The sequence below is a fragment of the Denticeps clupeoides genome, chromosome 8, assembly GCF_900700375.1.
Source record: "Denticeps clupeoides chromosome 8, fDenClu1.1, whole genome shotgun sequence".
Lineage (NCBI taxonomy): Eukaryota > Metazoa > Chordata > Actinopteri > Clupeiformes > Denticipitidae > Denticeps > Denticeps clupeoides.
Genome location: NC_041714.1, coordinates 20,665,990 through 20,684,457, shown reverse-complemented (window position 1 = coordinate 20,684,457; position 18,468 = coordinate 20,665,990). Strand labels below are relative to the sequence as shown.

Genomic DNA, 18,468 nt, shown 5'->3' with positions numbered 1-18,468 from the left:
CAGAAGCAGAACGGCGACACGCCTCCACCTGCGGCCCGCAACCTGGTGCTGGGCTTCCTGTTCCTGCTTCACCCCAACGCCGCTGGCCGAGGGAAGATGGGAAAGCCTGCTCTTCCTGGGGCACCTGCTGCCGTTGCTGCTGCTGGGCGCTCTGCGGTGCCTCCTGGTGGACGTGACCGCGCTGCGCAGCGGCACTGCTGCACGCCGCGCAGCTCCGCAGTTTACTCTAGCAGGACCCACAACATTTAATAGCCTCATATTTACTGACTTTGTTCGAGTGTACTTGAAAAAAAAAAATTATTAGTTTACTTTTCCCACCTTAAATGTGTGAAAAGGGATAAAGTGAAGTGATTGTCACTTGCGATACACAGCAGCACAGCACATGGTGCACACAGTGAAATTTGTCCTCCACATTTAACCCATCACCCTTGGTGAGCAGTGGGCAGCCATGACGGGCGCCCGGGGAGCAGCGTGTGGGGACGGTACTTCGCTCAGTGGCACCTTGGCGGATCGAGATTCGAACCGGCAACCTTCTGATTGCGGGGCCGCTTTCTTAACCATAAAACTAATGCCCGGTGCAAACCCTAAGTAAAGTTCCGCTGTCTTAGTAAGATTTTCCTGACATTTACTCAGTTCCCTGCTACAGCAAAAGCCAAGACAGTTCACCGAGAGATTATAAAGGATCAAAGGGATCTCAGTGGGAAATGCAGAGTAACAGTACGCATTCGATTGTAAAAACATAGTGAGCTATGTTCGTGTTTAAATCTATGTTAGACCGAGTGTTTCATAACTACATCAAAACCGAGTGTTTCATAACTCAAACAAAAAATGACTAAGAAAATATTTTTATTTATTATTGTTTTACATTTAAAACTGTACAAAGTGCACAGCTTTCAGATGGACATTGTTCATCATGGCTGCTCACGTTAAGCATTTCTGAATCGGTCCAATCGCTGCATCAAGGACGGTCCAAATTTGATGGAAGATGGACGCCCATACTCTGCAGGAGGTTAGAAGCGGGTCCAGCCAGGCCTGCTTGTGATGACAGGGACTCCAGTAGATTGGTGACCAGATTGAGGTCTACATCCAGAGGCTGGATCTCGTCTACTTCTACCTGGTCATTGCTTGGTTGCACTTTGGAGGAGTCTGATGGATTGGTGTGTTCCTGTAAACATAAGTGTTTTTTATGCTTGTGTTCATCAAACGCATATTTGTATAATCCCATCTAAAACGGTCTAACGGAGACTAAGCACTTACTTTCTTAGATTGAGTAAAACTCTGTCCAATATTGGTGGCACTCAATTCCTGGTCCATTTGGTCCATATACATCTTAAGAGTTCCCAATGCTTGGGCACCAGCTTCTCTTGGGGATCCAGAGAAACCAACAGCCTCATTTTCTTCTTCGACATCATCATCTTCTTCAGTATAGTCATCGTCGTCATCCTCCAAATCATCAGAGTCTAATTCATCATCCCTCGCACCTATTAAAACATGCATAAGTCAAATACATCAACCAGCATTAACCCGACTTCCTTAGCATTTGAAATCTCGTCTTACCCAGGAGTCTATCGAGCGCAGAGGTCACTGCGTCTGGATCAAAACTGAACGGATCACTTGACACAGACCTAAAATACAGGCAACACGTTTTTCTTTTCCATTAAAGAGTAATGAATTCTTAGATATTTGACCTTCAGGCAATTAAATAGAAAAAATGGATCTCTGGTGATGTTTTAATGCTTTGCATTTCAAATCAAACCGCTTTTATGGTCACATCACACTGTACCTGTGTCATGTGATGTGACAATAAAAGCGATTTGATTCAATTGATGATAAATGACAACATAGAGTTCCCTAACGACCATTGGGGAATTATACGTTTTGAGTGAATAAAAGGTAAATTCTGGGAATCCAAGGTACATATGGGTTGGTCACTTTTAAAGATCAGTTTACTTACGCTCTCTAAGTACAGATCTTCATTAACAGGGAATAATTACATACACGAGAGAGGCGGTGGATGAGGATAGGTACCCGCATACTAATGAGTTTGTTTCTTTAAGTACCATGACAAGGGTGATTTCTCACCATGGCAGCTCTGCTCCCTCATGGGAGGACACGGCATTGATGAAGTTCTTCATCTTTTGAGTTACAGCAACCAGGGTGTAGCTGGCCGCCTCTACCTCGCCCTCGTTCTTCCCGGTTTCTACCGCTTGACTAGGGCTTGAGCCGGCCATGCCGAAACCCACGCCAGCTCTCTCTTGCAAGAGCTGATCAAGATCCTGAGGAGTGAGGTCCAGCCAGCTGTCACCTTTAACACAGGGAAGAAGGAGAAATTCAAAGGAGAGGAAGAGGAAGGACTAAAAGGAGAGGAAGTGGAAGTACTATTTCTGGAAGGCTCACTGTCTTCTGGCGCAAGGCATTTCTCTTGTTTCTTAAGTTCATCCAGATTGTAGGGGGAATCATGCAGAATCTGCAATACCTCCGCACCAGGGGACTTCTCACTGGAGCAATAACCAATAAGAGAGAAAAGTTATGAACACAGACACACACATACGCACACTATTAATGAAACGTGCGCTCACCTTCGCATGCTTGACGCTGACTGCCTGAAGAAACTTTGTGCCGATAACATCAGCTCCTTGTACAGCTGTGAGCCTTCCAACTCCCCCTGTGCCACATATCAACACCACACAATAAGGGGGGGGGGGGGTCATCCTTTTAACTGCTTTAAAATACCAATCTTATGCCAACCCGAAAGTAGCCATTCTTCTTGAGGCTTCCCAGGAAGCTTTTCCACTGCGGGTTACAGCTAACAGGGGCATCAGGCTCTGAAGAAGCCTCTTGGCAATTAGAGCAGAGAATCTCAAAGCCGTGAGCCTGGAACGACACAATCGTCACATGGGTCAAAGTAAAAAAGAGGACAGCGGGAAGAGCCGTTCTATATGCTCACCAGTTTCATTCCCAGCTCGTGGGCTCGGTGCTGGGGGTGAGAGCGGGCGGGCAAGGTAAAGCCGCTCCTCCGGTCTGGAGCGAAGCTCTGCTGCTGCAGCTGAGCGTACAGGCAGCGGGTGAACGTCACCTTCAAAACAAGGAACACTGGGTGAGCAATACCCTCTCACCAGAAGACTTCTCGCTGGACCAATGAAGCAACAGAATAATAAATAAAAACCCTATTAAAATGACACAAATTATTCCCTTATATTCTGGAAATGTTTTTTTTTTTTATTCTGCTAGATAGAGGTTTGATGTGGTATGTCATATATACAGTGCAACCAGAAAGTATTCACAGCACATCACTTTTTCCACGTTACAGACCTATTCAGTAAATTATTAAAATGAATTTTATCCATTTTGGAATAAGGCCGCTAGGCCACCACTATCATGAAAGTTTCACTTTGTGAGATTATTTACAGAGTTCCCCTAGCTGTGAAGAGCGCTTTGGAGATATCATTGTGAGACTGGTTCAAAGTGGCTGGAATTCTGCACCACGGCTGAATTTTTGAAAAATTTCAGAATTTCATGTCAGGGGGTCCTTTAAATGTTGAATGGGTAAAAGCGTTTGACTGGACGGTGTGATTACCGAGGCTATGACCCTAGTCTCAGGTGGAAAGAAGCGGAAGGTCCTGCAGGCCTGGAGGTCCACTGGATCCCGCAAGTAGAAGGCAGACACGGCGGGTGCAAGCAGGTCTGGCCTCTGTGACAATACAGTGACGATACCAGCGGGCAGAAAGCAGTGGGCGTGGTGGAGGTTTGCCTGGATCTTACCAGGGTACCTGGACACAAGCACAAAGCACAGCACTGCAAATAAATTAAATATATACACACAACATGAGCCTCGGTAAGAACTGATCAATATAATTGTCTTTGAGTAGAATTGCAGTTTGATATACATTACAGGCCAAAAGTTTGGACCCACCTTCTCATTCAACGTGTTCTCTTTATTTTCATGACCATTTACATTGGTAGATTCTCACTGAAGGCATCAAAACTATGAATGAACACATGTGGAGTTATGAACTTAACAAAAAGCCGCCCTTTGCTCTGATTACTGCTTTGCACACTCGATGAGCTTCAAGAGGTAGTCACCTGAAATGCTTCTCCAACAGTCTTGAAGGAGTTCCCAGAGGTGTTTAGCACTTGTTGGGGTCCAGCTCACCCCAAACCATCTGGATTGGGTTCAGCTCCGGTGACTGTGGAGGCCAGGTCTCCAGTTTTTGTTAAGTACATAACTCCACATGTGTTCATTCATAGTTCTGATGCCTTCAGTGAGAATCTACCAACGTAAATGGTCATGAAAATAAAGAAAAAAAACGGTATGTCCAAACTTTTGGCCTGTACTGTATGAAGACAGCCTCACCCTTCTAGTCTCCGTCTCAGCGCAGATTGGATCTTGGTGCTGGCCAGGCAGGCGTCCCGCTGGCAGGACAGGAGCGTAAGTGCCTGGCTTATGGTGAGCGTCTTCTCCCTGGGCCACCCGACCTCCGCAGGCCGTGTTGGACATGGTATGATGTGCAGGCGTCCTTCGCAGAAGAACACCTGGAGCGACATGGACAGACGGCATCACGCCGATAAAGCTGGCTGCGCAGGCCACTCACCTGAAAGGCGGAGAGGGGGCCATTCTTACCCTGTTCTCACTTGTCTCTGGGTTGAGCCACTTGGGCAAGTGATCAGCAGCCTCGATCAGAAGAAACTCTCCATCGTGATCAAGCACCTTTGCGACCAGCTGAGGGAAAAGCCGGGTTATCTGCTCCAGGAGGTACACGATGAACCACTCGTCCTCCACGTTGTCGCCAAACTCGGAGCAGCCCCCGATATGAGCCGGGGTGTCACCTGCAAGACAAAACGAAAAATACCAATGACATTAGTTCCTGATTCCAAATTCACTTGATCAGTCTAAAGCGAGGGGGGCCGCGTTTACCCGTCTCCGGGCAGAACTGCAGACCGAACGGCTGCTTCTGCCAGACGTACGGCGCCAAGAGCGGAGCGAACTCGGCCAGGATCTGCTCCCTCAGGTCCAGCAGCCTCTGGCGCCCCGCCGCCGAGCCTCCAGCGTCCGGCCGGCCGAGGAACAGCCAGTACCGCACGGCGTCGCCTCCCAGCGGGCCGGCCGCCATGATGTTCCTGTCGGCCGAGTCACTTTTTAATGAAACCGACGGGCCAAAGCGGCTCGACGCTGGCGAGTTCGATCAAACGCGCGTTTCAAACGCAGCAGGAATAAATACTCAGATACTTCCAATTTACGTCTCTGTGCAAATTACCAGCAGACGCTCCTCCACACGTGAGAAAACACATCAACATCTTCCGGTTCAACGTACTTCAAAATAAAACGCGGTAATACATAAATAAAACGGAAAAAATAGGTCACCTGAACACACATTTGCTATCAGTAAGTAAATTATATTGCAGTGCGATTTGGCACGAGACGGAGTGGAGTCAGAAAGGGACGGGACGGGACATGTAGAGGGGACGGGGACTTTTATTTTGACAACACTCGCCGGGCAGCCCTCGGAAATGACCAGGCGCCCTTCTTCTCGTCTGAAACGTTGCGTGCGGCTCTCCGTTTGTGCCGCGGCGCTGACGGGAAGGAGATGCGCACGGTCCACGGCGAGGTACTGCACGTCGACATAGCGGGCGTTGTCGGGAAAACGCCGAGGTTCGTACATGCGACGGCGACGGAGTCCATTATTGCAGGAAGCGTGCGGCGTGTGGACCGTTATGTAGCTTCCCAAGGGTTGTTGTGTTACTTCCTACATGGAGATGATAGACAAAAGCTTGTTTGGTAGGTAGCCAAGAGGGTGGTAGTAGTCTAGTGGGTAACACACTCGCCTGTGACCCAGAAGACCCAGGTTCAAATCCCGCTTACTACCATTGTGTCCCTGAGAAAGACACTTAACCCTGAGTGTCTACAGGGGGGGGACTGTCCCCGTAACTAATGATTGTAAGTTGCTCTGGGCGTCTGATAAATAATGTAAATGAGTTTAGTTGCAGCTCTTGTTTACTTAGTCACCTGTCCCAATAAAAGCTAACTTTTTTTGTGAAACATCTATAAAACATTTTCCTTGATCGTGTTTTTCCTGCTTCAGACTCCGGCACAGATGAAGATCACAGGACATGGTTCTGTGCCAGAAGCCGCCCGTGTCCAGGAGCCGCAGGCCTTAAGCGGCGGATGGTGAAGCCTGTCGGCATGTCCTCTCCTTGTCCCGCGCTGCGTGTCCGGGAACGCCCTGGGCGTCGCCTCCCAGGCCGCCGCGAGGAGACGGCGGCCCTCTTCGCCTGAATGGGCCCGGGCGCCGTCCCGCCTGGAGAGAGAGCGCGAAGAAGCCAACTCTGCCCTCGCCTCCGCCGCCGCTGACGAACATGCCTAGACGGGGCGTGCCGCTGCAGGGCAGGGCGCGCTGGCTCCTCCTGGCCATCTTCCTGCTGCTGGCCCTGCTGCTGTTCGCCTACCTGCTGGAGTGCACGCCGCCGGCGGACGCCGGCCTGGCCCCGCCCGGCGGCCCGGGGGCCGAGCCGCACGGGAGGGAGTACTACCAGGCCCTGCTGCAGGAGCAGGAGGAGCGGCACGCCGGCCGCGCCGGCAGCCTCAAGCGGCAGATCGCCCAGCTCAAGCGGGAGCTGCAGGAGATGGGCGACAAGCTGAAGGTCCTCCAGGGCGGCGCGGACGGCAGGGACCAGGAGCCGGGGGACCTGCTGGAGTACCTGCACGCGCAGATCGAAAAGGCCGAGGTGAGCACGGGGGCGCGGCTCCCCAGCGAGTACGCCGTGGTGCCGTTCGAGAGCTTCACGTCCAGCAAGGTCTACCAGCTGGAGACGGGCCTGACGCGCCATCCCGAGGAGAAGCCCGTGCGGAAGGACCGGCGCGACGAGCTGGTGGAGGCGGTGGAGGCAGCCTTGGACGTCATCAACAACCCCGACGAGGACGAGGGCCAAGACGACGGCGTGCCGATGCAGAGACAGACCTACACGGAGAGCCATTTCATAGAGGGTGAGTTCACGAGTCCGCTACCTCTCTTTACACTTTACAAGCTCTGTTGCACTACATTGCTCTCCACCATGTGCCCTTATTTGTATATTGTGTTTTTAAATGATATATATTACGCTTATTTTTATACCCTTGTATATAATGTTACTGTTTGTGTTTAATGTTACTTGTATGCACCATGGGTCTGAGAGTAACGCAATTTCAATTCTCTGTATGTCCTGTACATGTTGCAGAATTGACAATAAAGCTGACTTTGTACTGTACAACGTGCCGGATTAATAAAAGCACGATTTCCTCTCTCGTTGTAAGGACTGTACCGGACCGAGCGCGACAAAGGCACCCTGTACGAGCTTTTCTTCGCGAGGGACAACTCCAACGAGTTCCGTCACGTCACCCTCTTCCGTCCGTTTGGCCCCCTGATGAAGGTGCGGAGCGTGTCGGTGGACGCCACGCACACCGTAATCAACCTCATAGTGCCGCTTTCGGGCAGGACGGAGACGTTCAGCCAGTTCCTGCACAACTTCAGGTGAGTGTCCGCGCCGCGCCTCACAGCTCTTCTGCCGCAGAAGGGGCCCTGATGTTTGGTGTCATTCGCAGAGAAGTATGCGTGGACCAGGACAAGCGTGTGCATCTCACCGTGGTGTACTTCGGCCGCGTTGGTTTACTTGACGTGAAGGCATCTCTTCAAAAGATGGCCAGGTCAGTAACTTCAAAAAAATTTCACAGGTGACAAGATCATTTAAAGGTCCCCTGACATGGAATTTATATCGGTCTTTAGTCAGGGTGGTCGTAGCCTAGTGGGTAACACGCTCGACCCAGGTTCAAACCCCACTTACTACCATTGTGTCCCTTAACCCTGAGTGTCTCCAGGGGGGAATGTCCCTGTAACTACTGATTGTAAGGCGCTGTGGATAAGGCCATCTCATAAATGCTGTAAATGTTTTAGTCGTCTCCTAATGCTGTATCTGAAGGTGCCACTTTGATCCAGTCCCACAATGAGATTTCCCAGGACGCAGCGTCACAGGACATGTCTGTAGCTTTAAATGCTAATGAGGTGGGACGAGGAGGAGACCGGCCTATAGAACTTGAGCGGGCATTCGCGGATGTGACGTCATCAACACCATTCACCAATCACAATGTTTGGTGCAGACAGGAAGTCGTGTCGGCGTTTGTCCAGAAAAAATAAAATGAATCCGCTGTTTTTCTTTTCAGAGTCCCGCGTGACGGAACTAAAAAAATACATTTGTGCTCATTTTTACATCCAGTCACAGAGCAACTGCAATGCTTCACTCCATTTGGAAGCCATGACGGTTGGTGGAGATCAGGTTTTAGGGGAGGGGCGGGAAATTCTCTGGGTGGAAACCGCATGAGAAACGGGAGGTAACCTTTCCCCTTATGACGTCATAAGGGGAAAAAATTCCAGATCCGACTGTCTGGGCTGCAGCTCTCTGAACAGTGAACCAAAGCGCTCTTTACACCTATCGCCGTTTCTAGCCAATGCAGGACCATAGACAGGCTCGGGGAATGTTCAAACATCTCACAAAGTCAAATTTTCATGACAGGGTACCTTTAAGGCTGGTTGATATAAGCTTGTGATGATGTTTCATTTGATGTCTTCTCCCACCGTTTGACAGAGAGGAGAATTTTGCCAACTACACACTAGTCCCCGTAGATGAGGAGTTTTCCCGCGGACGTGGCCTGGATATTGGTGCCCACGCGTGGAAGGGGCCTGGCGATGTCCTCATGTTCTTTTGTGACGTGGACATCTACTTCACACTCGAGTTTCTCAACTCCTGCCGCCTCAACGCCATTCCCAGTAGGCTCCGCCCCCCCTCACACTTTTTGAGTTTATTTTATTATCCAGTTAAAAAGTACATTTAGGCAGCCGGTCTGATGGCATCTTATTTTCCCAAACGTCTCCAAACCAAGTATAACCAATTAGGAAAAAAACACCAAACTGTTGCCTTAACGTATTTTCTTTGTAACACAGACAAACGAGTCTTCTATCCAGTGGTGTTCAGCCTTTATAACCCTGCAATAGTTTATGGCAACCTCGAGCTGGCACCACCCATTGAGCATCAGTTGGTAAGCGAATTGCACGTTTGCTCATTATACACTTTGCATTGGTGTTGCAAAAGTCACAGAATGTTTCTGTTCATGTTTAGATCCATAAAAAGGATGCAGGGTTTTGGAGAGACTTTGGGTTTGGCATGACGTGTCAGTACCGGTCGGACTTTCTCAGCATTGGTAAGTTGAGTCGTCTACTGACTTTGCTTGACTTTCCTTGACTTTCCTCCTGGGTGAATGTGAACTACGACCCCCAAACAATGTCTTTTCAGGGGGATTTGACCTGGAGGTGAAAGGATGGGGTGTGGAGGACGTCCACCTGTACAGGAAGTACCTGCGGAGCGACCTGATCGTGATTCGCACCCCGGTGTTGGGGCTCTTCCACCTGTGGCACGAGAAGCAGTGCGCCGATGAGCTCACCCCCGAGCAGTACCGCATGTGCATCCAGTCCAAGGCCATGAACGAGGCGTCACACTCACACTTGGGCATGCTGGTGTTTCGAGAGGAGATCGAGAGCCACCTCCGAAAGCAGGCCTACAAGACCAAGATGAGACCCGAAGATTAGCCCGAAGGTAGTGCTGAATGTAGAGCAAACCTTTGGACTGAACCAGGTATATACTGTTAAAAAAAAAAAAAGATTTATCCTCAGGTGTTAAACCTGAAAATGGACTGAAGAAAAAATCTGTTTTATTGTGTAAATGACCTGGTCGATAAAGTTCCGCTTACTCTGTGATGTAAGCGTCTCAAAAGCACGTCAATGAAAAATGTCAAAACTCATTTCGTAAAGTAGTTCTCATAAAGTAGCCTCTCAGAGACCAGAAAACCAATAGTGTTAATCTGTTCAAAGGCATTTAATTGCCTATGTTTCTAATGTAATATAAATATTACATTCATGTTTTCTGATTTTAACAACTTTAGAGCCAATCTTTTTCAATTAAAACTTGAATGTTCTGTGAGAAAAGGGACGTTAGTTGACACGACTAAAAGGGACAATCAGTGACCATGTACTTTAGGCATTAAAAAAATTAAGCATTGGTTTATTGATAGGGTATTTTTATTTTTTATTTTTATTATTATTACCTGTAAATATTAAAACGCCACCTTCTAGTTTGTGGAAAGCGGAACCAGTTTTAAAATGTTTTTTTTTTTTTCTCAGTTGACCACTCAAAAGCCGTTAAGCTGTGGCAAAATTGTGTTTAAAATATGCAGTCCTTTACAGAAGGCAGAGCAGCGTCTTACTTCATGTGCCTCGAATCTGGAAATTTAGATGATTAATTGCCTTCACTAAAGATGCTGTTTACCTGCTGTGTACGAAGCTCTTCGCCTCAAACCTAGCATGATAGTGCGGTCTATTGTCTGAACTGGCCACTTTTATAAATTAAAAATGTAATCGTATGTGTGTGTGTGTTTCTCGTGTTATATTTTTCATCATCCACACACACACACACACACACACACACACACACCACGTTTGTTGTGCACGACTAAAACCTTTAAATGCCAGGATTACTATTTTTCACTGACTGGCACTTTCCTTGAAGGAAATAATATTTCTTGTCCACAGGTTCATCTCGGTGACCTTCATACACATTTACTGAACTGAGACCATGGAAAAAGTTCAGAATGTGTTGTAAGGTGCCCTTCTGGTGCCACCGGGCAAAGTACCATCCCTCCCTTCACCCATCACCCTTAGTGAGCAGTGGGCAGCCATGAAGTGCGCCCAGGGAGCAGCGTGTGTCCGTTCAGGATTTGAACCCACAACCTAACGGTTAAGTCCCAATTCCTTCCCTGCTAGGCCACCATTGTCCCGGTGTGCAAGGCCATTTGTGCAGTTTTCCTGCCTCACTTTAGAGCCTACTGCCAGCAGAACCACAGTTCCTATACGTGTACGCTGAAGTTTATAAAAAGTTTCTCAAGACCACACCATGAAATGACCCGCTGTGAAACACTGAACACACAACAAAATGTCTCCTCTGCATTTAACCCATAAGTGAGCAGTGTGTGGGGACGGTACTTTGCTCAGCGGCACCTTGGCGGTCGGGGATTCAAACCGGCAACCTTCCGATTACAGGCCACCACCGCTGCCCCAGGAACACAGCAAGTGACTTGGAATCACAAAAGATCCCCCTACAGGTTAGAGTAGTAACAGAAGGTCTGCGTTCTTCACAGAAGCTGCTACATTTAAACGAGTCGTGAATGAGCTTATCTTTGCTTTACATAAACTAACTCGAGGAAGGAACCATATGCAACATACCCAGGAGCTCTTCATTTTATTGTGAGATTCAGTGTGTGTGAGAATTTAAAGTCATATGTCTGGTAAACACCAAAAGAACACCATTGCTTGGGCTATAAAATGTCCTTTAAACACATACTGTGGTGTTAATCCACTAATATGATTTTTGTTTTTCTTAATTTAAGACATGGCGTAATACATATGTATTCATCTTTATACAATAAGCTACAATAATAATAATAAAAAAAAAATATTTCAAATGAATCCAGCAAGTACTTGGAACAACTATAATCTACTACTGCAAATGTTAAAAGTTGCTTTGACCAAGGACTAATGCTGTCAATGCACCATCTGCTCAGGGTATATGCCCATGGTTTTATAAATCTCCTTCAGGATCAGCAGGGCCGTGTCCTCAGATTCCCTGTGGAAATCAACAAATGTTAATGTAGGTTAAACCGCCAAAAACAAAATCAAATAAAATATAGCACACAAAGAGGAAGCAGTCGATTTAGATGCAATTTTAATGTAGTATACATACCAGTAGCAAAGGTGACTCTGAAGAGCAAAGAGATACTCATTAAAGCTCTCAATGGGCTTTTCCTGCAAGACGTAGTCGATTCGTCTCCCTCCATTCAGCATTCCGATTTTGACTGGTGGATCCTCTTCCTTCTGGACCTCGGAACATTCAACCATCTTGTTTTCTGCAACACACGGTGATTCTAATGTGAGAGTGAAGTGATTGTCATTGTGATACACAGCAGCACAGCACACGGTGCACACAGTGAAATGTGCCCTCTGCATTTAACCCATCACCCTGAGTGAGCAGTGGGCAGCCATGACAGGCGCCCGGGGAGCAGTGTGTGGGGACGGTCCTTCACTGCTAGGTCACCACATGTGGGCTTTTTTTCCCCCATAGATAACATGTAATTGCAAATGTACTTGCACAAATGCCACGGGGTTCATGGGGCTAGATGGATTCTTCCAGAATTTGGATGATCTCAGGACACTGACATTTTATAGTCCTCTGGTGTTAAGCAGAATCAAATATATCTACTGTAGGTTCACTACTGCCACCTACTGGAAGCATTATTCTTCACCTCATTGTCCTGTATATCCGGAAGGTGTATGCGTGTTTTTTTTTTGTTGTTTTTTTTACTTTTATTACTCAGGTTTATACTGTTTGTTTTGAGCAAGGAACAGAAATTTCCACGTCCTCTGTGGGTTTGACTCACCTTCATCTTCATCTTCCCGCTTCTTCTCCTCTTCTTGAATCTGGTTTGCAACGATGGCCAGTTGTGCCTGCAGCTGGGCAGAGGAGGTGTGAGCACGGGCGAATTCGTTGAGCGTCTGCCAAGCACTCTTCAAGGAGCTGATGAAGCCCTGCTTTAGGTCTGAGCCCATCCGCGACAGGCTCTCCTTCAGTTCTGCATGACCCAGAACATCACAAAGCATCACTCCAATAATACGGCAACACGCAACCAGTCACAGCTGAGCAAAGGGGAGAGCAGCTTGAGATCAGTACCCAGATGTAGTCTCTTTCTGCCCTTGTGGTGGGGGATCAGAACAGGCGCGATGTCCAGCTCAGGCATGATCATGGGCTCAATCCGGTATGCCACAGGGTCCAACTGAAAGCACACCGCTTTAAGGCTGATATCAAATTCAAAGTGTTTATTGTCATGTATAAACCCCCCCCCCCCCCATCCACATACAAAGGCAAAGTTTTTTTTTTTTTAACATAAATAAAATAGTTAGTGTACTTACGTGTGTGTGTGCAGATGTGAATAAATATTAACTGTGCATTTGCAAGGTGAAAGAAATGTGCAAGGAGCAAATAATTATAGTATGAAAGAGAATCATCTCATGAGCAAATGCATTTCTTTTTATAGAACAGGCAGGACCTATTGAGAGTCCAAACTTGCGCAGTCAACACTTTATTTGTCATTTTTTTTTGCATGTGTATTAATAAAAATGGAGGCTGTAGCTGGTTTCTGGGTTGGCATGTTTTACAATCGTGGGTTTCAAAAAGAAAAAAAAAAGTGAGTTTCTATATAATAAAATGTATATGACAGAACAGACGTCTAACCGGGTGGTAAATATTGAAGAATCCCTTGCATGTGGGTAGCTGGTAGTTCTCCTCGATGCTCTCTAAACCGCGAACGGTCAGAAACATCCCAATGGGGGAACCCAGCGCGAAGAAATTCACAGGTTCAAAGTCCAGAGTGTGATACACAACGGACACCTGCAAGACAAAACACTTTCTGTACCAATGAAATGCACACTTTAAAAAAGGGCACAAAGCAAAACGAGGAACTAACCTGCCCTGTTCCAATCTCAAAGTAGCTGTAATCAACGTGGATGGACGACACTGTTCTGCCAACCGGAAGCTTCGCAGGAGCGGACTGCGGCATGGGTTCTGCATTTTGTGGGCATGGAGCTTGCTTGGCACTTTCTTTAGATGCCGCAGCTTGTTCTGATGCTGCTGCCTGTAAATTACCCACACAGTGTTGTTACAAATCCCCGTACAACAAAAAGAGTAGAAACAAGGCCACAAAAAGCGCTCACTGACCTGTTTATTCGCTCGTTCTTTAACAAACTTGGCAAATTTTTTGCGTGGGCCTAAAGGAATGCCCATCTCTTTCAGATCATCCACAGTGCACATCATCTAGAGGGGGGAAAGCCCACATTCAACTTAGATCATGGCACTGATATGAACGTGAAGTGATTGTCATTGTAAAACACAGCACAGCACAGCACATGGTGACACAAAGATGTAGGTCCTCTGCTTTTAACAGTCAGCCTTAGTGTAACGGTGCTTTGCTCAGTGGCACCTCGGCAGTTCGGGATTCGAACCGGCAACCTTTCAATTACGGGTCCCTTTCCTTGCCTGCTAGGCCACCACTGCCTGGAGATGAAATGATGATAATGTACATTTTTCTCTTACAAGAGACTCGACGTCGATCTTCTCCAGTTCAAATATGCTCTGGTACTCGGAGAGAGCCAGGTGCTCCAGTAGAGCGGATAAGTCGGAAAACTCCTCCCCATCTTCTTTGGACTCTGGTTCTACTGGTGGCTGAGAAACCACATTATTACCCTTGGAAGGAAAATTGGGAATAAAAGAGGTTTATTTTGCTGTGTAAAATAAGACTGAGACTATATGTTATATGGCTAGAACAACGTGGCTATCTTGTCAAATTATGCTATTAAGTACTAGTACAGCAAATAACCACACCACGTTGATATCAGGATGGGACAAAGTTCTTCACAAAATCCAAAACATTCTCTTTTTTGGGGGGGTAACACTGACTACTTTTATTTATACCTCAACTTTTAAAACATAACAGTCCCCTTGAATAATCTAATCCTTGCTGAATGGATACCTGTTTGACATCAGATGGGTTAATTCCGTTGGCTGTTGGCAGACACGATGGAGAAAATCCAGTCTTCTGATTGGACAGCAAGTCGAAAAGAATTAAGGATCCTGTAAAGCACACAAAAGGTTACACACAAATATTGAATTTATTTACTATACTGATTCCCGAATGGAAGCTCTTGCACCTAGACTGTGTCCGGAAACAGACACGGCTCCCCTGAAGTCAGGATTTCGCTGCATGAAGAGAGCATAGAGCCTGTTGATCTCACTGGCAACTGTGTCCACGATGGTCTGGCAGTAGGTGGGACTATTGTAGAACAGGACATCTAGGAGGGTCTCATTAGTGAAGTGCCGTAAACGACCTGTGCTCGGCAGTGTGATCTTCTTGATTCGTCTGTAGTGAGCAAAAGGCTTTTTACAGTACAAACGAGTCGTCATCGCTATGATCAAGATAAGGGCTGAGACGTACCTGTCCACCCCTGTGGCATCACCATGCAACGCTGTGTGCCACTGGACTGGCAGGAATTCTACTCTGCTGATGGTATGATCATCAAGAGCCTTCTTATAGTGACTCTGCAGGAGCTTCAGAGACACCGCGCGGAAGTCGTCCACTAAAATCGCACAAAGACTATGAATAACTACAGAGTACATAACTCTATAACTGTAAGATATACATGGCCCTACAACAGTAACGCTATCGCGCTCACCACACTCCACCATACTCCTGAACCTGAGGTCACACACAGGACCAATCCCATGCACCATAAACACCAGGTGATCCACTTGTGGCATCTCGCCTATTGAGGGAACAAGTACACAGAGATTCATTGCAAAACTCATCACCCGGATATTAAATGGATGTGAAGGTATGGCCCGTTACCATCAGGGACATCGTGCTCATCATCGATGCCCCTCTTTACCACCCTGGGCCGAGTCTGCCCATCCTGAGTAGTGCCCCACTCGTCTGGCATGGCTGAAGGCTGAAACTGAACAATCACCTGGAGGGTTCCAATTCAAACGATTATCATCCGTAAATAGTTATTGCAACAATGGAAAAAAATATGACACAATATGTGTTTCTGAATAAAGGTTAACCTTTGGGTTGTGCATGACAATAGTCTCCCCTGAAGGGAACTCCAGCCTGCGGTGCCACTGATTTGTAGACACAGCTTTCTTATATTCTGCCTGGATGGGGGAAAAAAAAAAAAAAAAAAAAAAAAAAATTATATATATATATATATATCCTGTAAATACTCCATAACATTCCATAAATAATTGCAATAACCATGAACTGCATTCATAGGGTCCACTAAAAGATTTCTCAAATGAACGCATGAGCACAAGACCTCCAGTTTTTCACTGAACTCCTCTGAGTAGGGAATGAAACGACTGTCCGAATCTCCTTTGTAGAACCAAGTGCATCGCCGCACTTCCGTGGGCTCCTCCTCCCAATACACGGCGGTGCGCATCCTGTCGTAGAGCTGCACGTCGTAGCGACCTCCATCCGTGTTTAGAACCACATTCTCCGGATCCGGCTGGACTATCAGGTAGAATGTAATTTTACACTAGAGACCTTGCAATCGGCTTGATATAAGACATCGAGAGATTCAGATATAGTGCCTACCTGAATTGAAGGTCTCTTCCAGTTGGAGCGAATCAAAAATACTGAATGGGAGCCACACACTCTTGGCCTCCACCTGCTTGCAGTAGAACCAATGCGGCTGTACAGGCTCATAAACATTATAAGTATATGGCATCATGGGGTTGGCTGGGACAACGGGTCCTGTCATAGTAGAAGCTGCTGGTGGCACTGGGTGTTGTGCAGGAGGAGGTGGAGGCTGGAAGAGCAGAGAAGCAGGCACCATCTACATTACTCCCAGTTTGGTCATAACATTAGTCGAACAGTTGCCATGATCTAGCAGTGTTCCATAATTATGTCCCTCCCTCCTTTGCAAATTAATTTCATAGCATTGCGTCTTCAAGGTCCCCAATCATGAAAATTTGACTTTTTGAGTTTATTTAACATCAATATGAGTTCCCCTAGTCTGTCTAAGATCCTGAAACGGCGATAGGTGTAAAGAGCGCTTTGGTCTTTCTGCTCGAGTGGCAGCTCAGACAGTCTGATCTGGAATTTGTGATGTCATAAGGGGGAAATGTTTCCCACCCCTCCCCTAAAACATTATCTACACTGACTCGCCTATGAACAAGAAGACCCAGGTTCAAATCCCACTTACTACCATTGTGTCCCTGAGCAAGACACTTTGCTCCAGGGGGGGACTGTCCCTGTAACTACTGATTGTAAGTCGCTCTGGATAAGGGCGTCTGATAAATAATGTAAATGTATAAAAGCAAAAAAATTCATGTCAGGGGACCTTCGATAAACTGATATGAACAGATATAAACTGAAATATCGCTGGACAGACGACCTTGCTGAACGCGGAGGCAGCAGGCGGGAACGTCTGTGCCGGGGGCGGCTGGGCGTACGCGTTGTAGTTGTGCGGAGACATCGTTTGCTGGACCTCGGGGGCGGGGATGTACGGGCTCGCTCGGCTGCTCGTGGGCGTGTGCCGGTACGGGTTGAACGGCTGCGGTGTGGCTTGCGGGGGCGGCGGGGTCCCCGCGCTGGGGGGCGGCGTAGATCGGCCCACCGGGTTCTGGTAAACCGTGCCGCCGAACTGAGAGACCGGCGGGCCGGAGACGGGCGCCGGGCCCGCAGAAGAGGAGACGGGCGGTGGGAACGGCTGATGGCCGATAGATGCAAACGGGTCACTGCCGCTGGACGAGCTGGAGAAGTAGCTCAGGGTGGAGTGCTGTGGAGCTGCGGTGGTGCTGGTTTGTCCCAGAAAACTGTCCTCTTCTCCAACATCAGTGGAGTCATCTAAAAGGGGGAAATTATTATTTATTAAACGTTAGTAACGTCACTCGTATCCTCTACTTAGAAAAAAAAATACATCATTATATTTTTAAAGGTACATGATGACCCGCTTTAACAGAAGTGTAACCCGTATTAAGGTGACATGTCTCTGGGGGCATTAAAGCCACTGTAACCCGCTATTGCCCAGGTGGCATTTATTGTCGCTGACCAGGTAAATATCATTAAAACCCGCTAACCCAATTTAGCCAAACATGCTAGCTGACAAATCCAGAAAAAAGCATTTAAAAAATGCCCCCGTCTCACCTCCGGACAGAACTGCGGGGCCCGTGGCCTGGCTGACGGGGATGAACGGCAGGTTAAAGTTAAACTCCGGCGCCGTGGAGAACAATAAATTGGCGCTCGAGTTCGGGACGTTGCCGCTTCTCCTATCAGCCATTTTCGCTCGGAGTTCACACGTCGCCCGCCGTCCAGCTGACGCGGCCGCAACTTCCACACAACCCGGATCTGGGACGGCTCTTGCTCGACGCCGCGGGCTGCGGGGAGCGTCGACTCGGTCGATTTGCTAACAATGCACACCAGCCTGTTAGCAGGAAACGCGCGCCGTCGACGTCCAATCGCGCTGGTATACAGATCAGCGGAAAATGTACGCGTGGTCCTTTAACGGGTCATAACAATCGATTACCGAGTCAGCCGACAAACATTTGTTAGCGCCATCTGTTAGCCGGGCGGGGGAGAACTTTTATCGGTGTAATTTCATTTTCGATATGTAGACGTGTAAATATTAACAGCTCATTTTCGTGGCGCAATCAAAACCTTTTCCAGATAGGCGGATTAACACTGGACCGCGATTCTAGAATCTTACAATTGTTATTAATAGTTTTTTTTTAAACTGGTTTGTAATCAGCTTGCTCCACCCACCGTGTCTCGCCAATCACTGCAAGAAA

The 18,468-nt window shown here is 47.6% G+C and overlaps 3 protein-coding genes across 6 annotated transcripts; 1 reads left to right on the top strand and 2 right to left on the bottom strand.

Moving 5' to 3' along the window:
* Nucleotides 1–829: 829 nt before the first annotated feature.
* Nucleotides 830–5,294, bottom strand: ecd (ecdysoneless homolog (Drosophila)). Its single transcript, XM_028989057.1, has 12 exons — nucleotides 4,916–5,294; nucleotides 4,622–4,827; nucleotides 4,355–4,533; nucleotides 3,578–3,770; nucleotides 2,948–3,076; nucleotides 2,749–2,874; nucleotides 2,580–2,665; nucleotides 2,398–2,498; nucleotides 2,083–2,305; nucleotides 1,558–1,625; nucleotides 1,258–1,481; nucleotides 830–1,165 (listed from the first exon to the last, which is right to left on the bottom strand). Exons 1-12 carry the CDS (start codon nucleotides 5,109–5,111, stop codon nucleotides 959–961), a joined length of 1,938 nt encoding a protein of 645 aa, XP_028844890.1. The 5' UTR covers nucleotides 5,112–5,294; the 3' UTR covers nucleotides 830–958.
* Nucleotides 5,295–5,500: 206 nt separating this feature from the next.
* csgalnact2 (chondroitin sulfate N-acetylgalactosaminyltransferase 2) lies at nucleotides 5,501–10,441 on the top strand. 3 transcript variants are annotated; one of them, XM_028989064.1, is made up of 8 exons: nucleotides 5,501–5,606; nucleotides 6,081–6,982; nucleotides 7,289–7,505; nucleotides 7,577–7,678; nucleotides 8,614–8,795; nucleotides 8,970–9,064; nucleotides 9,145–9,226; nucleotides 9,319–10,441. In XM_028989064.1, the coding sequence occupies exons 2-8, from the start codon at nucleotides 6,355–6,357 to the stop codon at nucleotides 9,609–9,611; spliced, it is 1,599 nt and encodes a 532-aa protein (XP_028844897.1). In that variant the 5' UTR covers nucleotides 5,501–5,606; nucleotides 6,081–6,354; the 3' UTR covers nucleotides 9,612–10,441. The 3 variants fall into 3 exon arrangements, with proteins under 3 accessions (XP_028844897.1, XP_028844896.1, XP_028844898.1); XM_028989063.1 differs by having other exon boundaries at nucleotides 5,504–5,650; XM_028989065.1 differs by lacking the exon at nucleotides 5,501–5,606 and adding an exon at nucleotides 5,650–5,776.
* Nucleotides 10,442–11,297: 856 nt separating this feature from the next.
* sec23ip (SEC23 interacting protein) lies at nucleotides 11,298–18,052 on the bottom strand. 2 transcript variants are annotated; one of them, XM_028989033.1, is made up of 18 exons: nucleotides 17,828–18,052; nucleotides 17,076–17,527; nucleotides 16,274–16,487; nucleotides 15,996–16,189; nucleotides 15,745–15,834; nucleotides 15,530–15,647; nucleotides 15,357–15,446; nucleotides 15,119–15,260; nucleotides 14,835–15,043; nucleotides 14,657–14,757; nucleotides 14,221–14,370; nucleotides 13,846–13,941; nucleotides 13,595–13,762; nucleotides 13,363–13,518; nucleotides 12,802–12,904; nucleotides 12,512–12,703; nucleotides 11,818–11,980; nucleotides 11,298–11,700 (listed from the first exon to the last, which is right to left on the bottom strand). In XM_028989033.1, the coding sequence occupies exons 1-18, from the start codon at nucleotides 17,958–17,960 to the stop codon at nucleotides 11,619–11,621; spliced, it is 2,853 nt and encodes a 950-aa protein (XP_028844866.1). In that variant the 5' UTR covers nucleotides 17,961–18,052; the 3' UTR covers nucleotides 11,298–11,618. The 2 variants fall into 2 exon arrangements, with proteins under 2 accessions (XP_028844866.1, XP_028844867.1); XM_028989034.1 differs by having other exon boundaries at nucleotides 12,518–12,703.
* Between the last annotated feature and the right edge of the window lie 416 nt (nucleotides 18,053–18,468).

What these genes read in the sequence shown, in the direction of transcription:
- ecd (XM_028989057.1), bottom strand. Translation starts at nt 5,111, where the DNA reads ATGGCGGCCGGCCCGCTGGGAGGCGACGCCGTGCGGTACTGGCTGTTC. An exon ending in CAGAGACAAGTGAGAACAGG is followed by an intron (nt 4,534 to 4,621) that starts GTAAGAATGGCC and finishes ATGTCGCTCCAG; the next exon opens with GTGTTCTTCTGCGAAGGACG. An exon ending in TCAGCGTCAAGCATGCGAAG is followed by an intron (nt 2,499 to 2,579) that starts GTGAGCGCACGT and finishes TTATTGCTCCAG; the next exon opens with TGAGAAGTCCCCTGGTGCGG.
- sec23ip (XM_028989033.1), bottom strand. Translation starts at nt 17,960, where the DNA reads ATGGCTGATAGGAGAAGCGGCAACGTCCCGAACTCGAGCGCCAATTTA. An exon ending in TGAGCACGATGTCCCTGATG is followed by an intron (nt 15,447 to 15,529) that starts GTAACGGGCCAT and finishes TTCCCTCAATAG; the next exon opens with GCGAGATGCCACAAGTGGAT. An exon ending in CAGGAGTATGGTGGAGTGTG is followed by an intron (nt 15,261 to 15,356) that starts GTGAGCGCGATA and finishes GTGCGATTTTAG; the next exon opens with TGGACGACTTCCGCGCGGTG.
- csgalnact2 (XM_028989064.1), top strand. Translation starts at nt 6,355, where the DNA reads ATGCCTAGACGGGGCGTGCCGCTGCAGGGCAGGGCGCGCTGGCTCCTC. An exon ending in GGAGAGCCATTTCATAGAGG is followed by an intron (nt 6,983 to 7,288) that starts GTGAGTTCACGA and finishes TCTCGTTGTAAG; the next exon opens with GACTGTACCGGACCGAGCGC. An exon ending in GTCGGACTTTCTCAGCATTG is followed by an intron (nt 9,227 to 9,318) that starts GTAAGTTGAGTC and finishes ATGTCTTTTCAG; the next exon opens with GGGGATTTGACCTGGAGGTG.